This window comes from Oxyura jamaicensis, chromosome 1 (assembly GCF_011077185.1).
Source record: "Oxyura jamaicensis isolate SHBP4307 breed ruddy duck chromosome 1, BPBGC_Ojam_1.0, whole genome shotgun sequence".
Classification (NCBI taxonomy): domain Eukaryota; kingdom Metazoa; phylum Chordata; class Aves; order Anseriformes; family Anatidae; genus Oxyura; species Oxyura jamaicensis.
Window position 1 is genome coordinate 111,688,044 of NC_048893.1, and position 7,350 is coordinate 111,695,393.

Below are 7,350 nucleotides of genomic sequence, written 5' to 3' on the forward strand. Positions count from 1 at the left end.
AAAAAAAAAAAAAAAAAAAAAAAAAAAAAAGTCGAGCCCAACTGTAAACCCATTGCAAGAGCTTGCCTATGCTCTGGCCTGCTGAGAGTGAAAATTGTCCGGGTTTGCAGATCACTTCTAAGCTAATGATCCCTTATGAAAGAAAAGCCAGGAGTGGGAGATGGTGCATGAAAGAGGGACATTTGTATGGGCTTGCATTCAATTCTCTGCATAAATTCTGTGATGTGAATGTTCAAACTTAGTAGCCTGCATGTTTGAAATTTACAAGCACTACTGATGGGTAAAGCTAGTGTGACATAGGTGCATGTATAGTAGAAAGGGTACAAAATGCTTTGTCACTTTTACTGGTGAAGTGAGTTCATCTCTAATCTGTTCAAGTCCCATGTGCAGGCAGGGTTTTCGTTGTAATTAAGTGCGTCAATTCTTAACTCCCGCTTTTATCTCTTACCATCCAGTAAAGCAGAAGCAGTGGAGTTAGTGGGGTGTGATATATTTTAAATCATTAGGCTACTTTTAGAAAAGCAACTCAAGCTAAAAGCTTTTTCCCGTAGCATAGACAAAGCCAAATAAGGTACACCACTTCATTCTCTCTCCAGATTGACAATCCATCTGTTGAAGTGTCTGTGTTTTGACAGTCATCAATAGAAACTGTTTTGGGGAGAACTGCAAGACAATCCCCTCCCACCATTTATGGAATACCCCATCTAGCTATTTTCATTTTAACACGGGACTTTAAACTCTTTAAACAAATATGTCTATGTATTTCTCTATAAATTCACTTTTATTCTCTATATATTCAAATGTGGATATATGCATATATGCCTATAGAATGATAAGGATGGACATAGGGAGAAAGAAAACAGGATATGTCCTATTCATTATGTCTAGATGATATACATGTTGTATTATAATGTACATTATGCATATGTGTGATCATTTTATATTTATATTTATATTTATATTTTTTCCATACCATCTGTAAGCAAGCAATGAAAATCTTAATTAGCCATATGACTCAGCCAGTGTTGATTTTTTAATCTGTAAGTCTAAATCATGGTTCAAAACAAAGGGTCCTAACATTCCTATTTATTAATTGGAAGAACAGAGATACAGAAAGAATTTGGAAGGATTTTGGGTTGACTTCAACAAGAATGGGCCCCAAAATAAAAGGAAGTAAAATAGATCTTCAGGTATGGTGAACTATTGTAGCACAGTTAATTTTAATGCAGTAGTAATGATTCTGATCAGGCAAATATTATCTGATTAAAAAGTAAATTATAGAGAAATTAGAAGATTATGTTCTAGAGAATAACAATAATAAATGCCATTTTTTTGAGTCTATAAGATCTTAAGGTAAGATTGCTGAGTCACTACTGCAGCATACTGCCAAGACGAGGCTGTTATAGGACGTGAGTTGTACAAGCCAGATTTCATCAAGTGATACAAAACCAGTTGTGTCTACTGATCCATGTAGACAGCTTTCCCTATTGACGTTTCTAAATGACAGGAATTTATATACTGAAAAACTTAAATTGATGCATAAACTCTACTTTTGTTTTCCACTGTTGAGACTGACTACTGTGTCTAGTGAGCTAGGGATTAACCTAAAGATCAAAATGTTACAACAGAAGTAAAAATCATGAAGCAACGAGATGAGAGTCTCATCAATTTCAAAGCTGATTAAATGATTATTTCATTGCTAGTATATTTTTTGGATAAAATATATCAAGAATATTTCTCTGTAAGTGATACTCTTTAGAATAACATTAAGTTAGTAGGCCCCTATTAATGGCAGAGGGATTTTGACATATGGACAAATAAAACAGTTTTTATTTTCTTATTACTGATATCACAGTGAGGCTACTGTTAGAGCTGATCATGCTATTGATCTTTTTTTACTCAAAAATGTCAAATGAAAAGTCTATATATGCACCTTCCGACTGCGGATTCTTAGTTTTTCACAGGAGGATTTTTAAGTACCTTTTTGGGATTTGTTTCCATATAAAATGTTGTGATTACTTGTCTTAGTTCCCTTCAACCCACAAGTACCAAATCAAAACCAACCCCTCAAAATACCAACAAAATGTTGCGATGTCATTGTGAAGATACTGATTCCTTTTAGAATTCAATTTAAAAAATAATCTTGGTTTCTGTAGTTGCATACACAGCAGTGTGGAGGAGATGGTATCTGGCAGTAGGAACATTTTCAGAGAGCACGTTGCTGTGTTATCAATATCAGTTTAGGCATTGGTACACACATTTCTGTTTCTTTAAGAAGGCACTCTAAGTTTCAGCTTATATCATGCCTTTAATAGGAGAGTTCATTTTCCTCCTTGGCTGTGTCAACAGCTTGCGAGCACAAGGAATTCATTTCTGAATAAGGTGATAATTTTATTTCTGTACTTAAGGTGGTTGTGTTGTGTGAACACTTACACAAACCGTAGAGATTCCTGGATTTAATTCCTATGGAAGTTTGTCATAATATTAGTATGATTCATTTTCTTCTATAAACTCTTAGTTTTGATAACCACACTTTGCTTTATACCATGTAATCAAAGTTACGATAAGCTCTCAAGCTATTTTTCCTCTCTAGACTTTCTCTTTCTTGTTCTGTTTTCACCTTTCTTCTTAAATGTTCTTTTACATAAAACAAAATACTGAGCAAACATATCTTTTACATTAATGTAGCTGCATTTATTTGGTTATGGTAGTTAAAATAAAATCAGTACAGAATATTCCAAAACCTTTCCTTTAAAATATTTGACAAGTTTACAGTGGATTCTGGTCATGGAAAAAACACAAAAAAAGAGTTCTGAATAATAATAAGGAAGAGCAAGGACCACTGCAAGACTTATGCTAAAATCATGCAATGTTACTAGTAGAAAATGTTACCTGTTTTCTAGTGAGAAGGAGAAAAAGAGTAGGGAATAAGTTTCTTTTCATTTTAATTACACATTTGAAAGCGTTTCTCTTGATTTACGTTAACAGTGCTTGGGGGTGGGCATCCCTGAGGTATTAATGTCAAGAATAAAAAAGAAAAATGGTTTAAAATAAGTGAATTCCCACACCTGTTTTAAGTGGAGCTGTCTGCAGACTCTTAGCATGACATTCACTGCAGGTCTGGCATACAACAGTTATATAAATGAATTCAACAAACAACTTCATAGAGAAGAGATAAACTTGGTGGTTTGATGAGGTTGATGGAGTGAATATGTGTTCTTGCCTTGCTAGTCCAGGTAGATTAGGGTTATCTCTGCAATAAGGGCAGGAGTTTTCCCACAGCTGCACTTTTAACACACAGGTGGATGAAACAAAATTCAGCAAAGTCAGCTGGGCTGTCCATTTGGAGATTGAATGCAATTGAACAAAAAGCTGAGGACTGGGAATAACAGAAGGCAAGGAGCCAAGGATCAAGGCTGAAAGGCAATAACAGAGCCTGGAGAGAAGTGAAGGGGAGCAGCACATTGGCAGAAAGAGAGATTGAACATAAATGATTTAGAGGGGAAGAACGTTACGTGCTGAAAGGGATGAGGCAGGAAACAAATGAAAAGGATGGAAATTAGCCTTAGGAAGTAATCTCTCTTCCTCTAACACAGGAGATGGAATAGGAATAGGGTCTTTATCCGTGCTGCAAAATGTTTTAATGTGCTTTTGTTCTGAAGTAAAGATGGGGAAGCAAGTAACTTCTGCCTGCTAGAGACACAGAAGGGTCCCTCAGCCCCCCACTGTTAATTAGCCGGGCAGAGAAGGACTTCCTCAGATGTCAGGGTGATGCTCGGTAACTGCTGAGCAGAGCACTGCTTGGATGTCATTCCTCAGTGCCTAACTATAAACAGGCAGTCAGGGATGCTGCTATTTGGGGGAGAGAGGAGGATTTGATCAGCTATGTTTGCCAAAACTGGTCCCAGGACATTTCTGAGTATACTCCCCATCGTCATGTCTATGTTTGTGAAGGGGAGAGGGACAGGGTTTTCCACATGTGCTATCCAGTGATTATCTCTGTTTGAAAAATATATTGATGTTTTGTTTTTCTTTCCTTGGGCAGATGGACAGAAGAAGGTTCAAGAAGAATTTGACATAGACATGGATGCACCAGAGACAGAGCGGGCGGCCGTGGCGATACAGTCCCAGTTCAGGAAATTCCAGAAGAAAAAAGCGGGGTCCCAGTCCTAGTAGCTACCTCACAGCTTAAATCAAAGTAATCCTGAAATGATTTATCAAGAAAATCAGAAATAACACAAAGATGCATGTACAGAAATGATCAATATTTAAAACCCCATTGGCAGATAACAAACCATGAGCTTGTGTGTGACTTCATCCCAGGTGTTTCACGCCCATTGTACTCTGTAACTCACCATTTTACTTGATGTTGTAATAAAAAGTTAGGGTGAAGTAATTAAAGTGTCTGCCTTCATCTGTCTTTTCACATTAATCCAGCAAGCACGGCGTTACAGATGAACCCGGCCCAGATGCCTATTTTCCTCTTCACTTAAAGCTTGGAGACATAACAGCACCGTATGTTACAAGGCTTTTGCTGAGGGATGAGAGCACGTGCCTCAGCCGTGCTTACCTCATTTGGAGAATTCCTGCTGCCAGCCAAATGTGACACTAAAATTACTTTCCTGTAATGAGCTTAAAGTAAAAAGTTGCAGACAGAAGCTGGCACGAAGAAAAGAGGTGTAGGAAGCCATAAGCTTTTATTTTTGTCTTGCAATTATGTCAATAAAGTGGCTTAAGTGAGGAAATTGTCATTTTCCTCCCTCTTTGGATGATGATGTTCAAATTGCCCAGCTTGGATGCGTGTTGACTTATGGAGAAAAAAAATAAGCAAAATACAAAAAGCAAAATCCAATTCCAGAAAGCTTTGGAAGACTTTTTTTTTTTTTTTTTTTTTTTTTACACATTATTTGTAAAAATGCAAACTGATCCTCTAAACTGTTTTTGATGCAGCTGTTTACATTCTACATATTCAGTAACTATTTCTATGCCATCTCTGTCTTTTCATATTATTTTCAGTATTTGATGAGTAAATCATAAGACTCCTGTCTCTATCTATGCCATTTGTAATTTAAAGTGATTTTGTATTAGCCCCTTATTCTATCACTGTGTTAGCCCAGTTTCTGATTAATAGAAAACAGCCACAACAATTTCAATTTTCTCCCTGCTGCAAAAGAGCAACAGACCAACTCGAGACTAAACCTATGTAAGGATCTTGCCTGGCTTCAGATGTGATCAGGAATTAGCTGCCTATATAGTGCACAGGGAAGGTTCAGAAAAGATTTTCAAAGTAGCTTGTACTCAGAAAAGAGAGCTATTTAGATGGAGCAACTTGGGCATGCGCTGCACAGATACATGTCAAAAATACCATCCTCAGCTTCATCAGCAGGTTTAGGGGTTCCAATAGGCATTTTCATCCCTGGGGAAATCAGAGACAGACATGTTTTCTGAAGGATTGGTGTTTATAGCAATTCTTCAAGAAAGCAGCATGAGCCTCACCTCTAGGCTGGTGGAAGCAGGCACACTGGCTGAGCAGTGGCAGCCTGCCTACCCTTAACTGAACAGCCTGGTGTTGAGATTGCTTCAGGTGTGAGAGGTTTAGGTATAATTCCCAGCTGTCTAGAGGCATTCATTTCCTCCTCTGCCACCTCCTGCAGGTATATTCTGATCACCAGGACAGATCGTCAGGCCTCTCATATAAATTGGAAGCTACCACTATGGGGTGGGCATAGAGAGAAAGGAAATATCTCATGCTGGTGGCAATCACTTCCTATGAGAACCCCCCATAGCAGCAATACCGACAAGGTGCAGAACTGAGTGAAAGCCAGACTGCAGGATTGCAGAGGGAAGGGCCTCAGATTTACACAGGTTAAAGCACTTATCTTGCTGGGCAACAATTTAGTGAGAAGCCAAGATGTGATGGTCAGTGTTAGGAGCTCTGTTACCATGCTGGGTAGGGGGTACCCTCAGAAATACTGGGCAGAGGAAGCCTGTGAGCAATGCAGAAGGAATACGCAGAGACAGCATGTGAAGTGTTTAATAAGCACAGCAAAATGGGGCAGGAATGGACAGGACATTTAAAATCTTTGTTCAGGGATAAGACCCTAAGTGCTGCCCAGACCCCGCCTTAAGCACCTCTGTCAGACCCTGGCCATATGCTTGACTCACTGCACAACACTTGTGAAGTCAGCATTCTCCAAGCTGCAACCGAGTGCTGCCACTCCAGGAGCATATTTTAGCATCAGTGTTGCTCTGCATTTGTGAATTTTGCAAATAAATCTCTAACAACACTGCAGCTGTGCTCAAAGTGTAGTTTCTGGAGGCTACAGATTCCCCACTTATCTTTCACAGAGACTGCTCACCATCTAATAATCACCTTAGCATAATAATTTAAAAATTGTAATGGGTTTGGATTGTGCTGATGCCATTTTGTTTAAATGAACATATGTCTGTAATAAAGATCTACATTTGCGTTCTGCATTATGTCATGTGAAATAGCATGAGCTCTGTAACGGCTACTTAATTGAATAAAAAGTATGGGTAAGCACTAGGCTTTTATATTTGATCTGACATTCCTTGGACTTAAATTTCCTACACAACAGGAATAATCATATGGCTAGGACACAACAAAAATGATTACATTATTGAAGCACAGCAACAAGGGCTGTTAGTAAATGAATTATGGCTCTTTCAGAAGCAGGGCTATTCTTTAATGTGAAGTTCAGAGCACATCTTACAAATACAGTCTTAATACACAGTGAAACATAATGAGGAAATAGTGAACTGGCATGATATTCATATTAATTGTGGCTGCCCTTGCCAGACAATTCACAGAATCACAGAATCACAGAATTGTAGGGGTTGGAAGGGACCTCGAAAGATCATTGGGTCCAACCCCCCTGCCAAAGCAGGTTCCTCAGAGCAGGCTGCCCAGGTAGGCGTCCAGACGGGCCTTGAATATCTCCAGAGAAGGAGACTCCACAACCTCTCTGGGCAGCCTGTTCCAGTGCTCCATCAGCCTCACCGTGACAAAGTTCTTTCGCATGTCACTGCGGAACTTCCTGTGCTCTATCTTGCAGCCATTTCCCCTTGTTCTATCCCCACAAACCACTGAGAAGAGGTTGGCTACATCCTTTTGTCTCCCAAGCCTCAGGTATTTATAGACGTTGATGAGATCCCCTCTCAGTCTTCTCTTCTCCAGGCTGAACAGACCTCAGCCTGAACAGTCTCTCAGCCTTTCTGAAGAAAGGTAGGGAAGGTACTCCAGGCCCTGTATGATCTTTGTGGCCCTCCGCTGGACTCCTTCCAGGAGATCCCTGTCTTTTTTGTACCGGCAAGCCCAGAACTGGACAC

The 7,350-nt window shown here is 39.3% G+C and overlaps 1 protein-coding gene across 1 annotated transcript in view; it reads left to right on the forward strand.

Moving 5' to 3' along the window:
* The window catches only part of PCP4 (Purkinje cell protein 4), a 54,306-nt gene extending 47,757 nt beyond the window's left edge, over positions 1–6,549 (forward strand). The window contains exon 3 of the mRNA XM_035315827.1: positions 4,046–6,549. Within this exon, the coding sequence (XP_035171718.1) occupies positions 4,046–4,173 (128 nt within the window). The 3' untranslated portion in view covers positions 4,174–6,549. The remainder of the gene's footprint in view (positions 1–4,045) is intronic.
* The last annotated feature ends 801 nt before the right edge of the window (positions 6,550–7,350 follow it).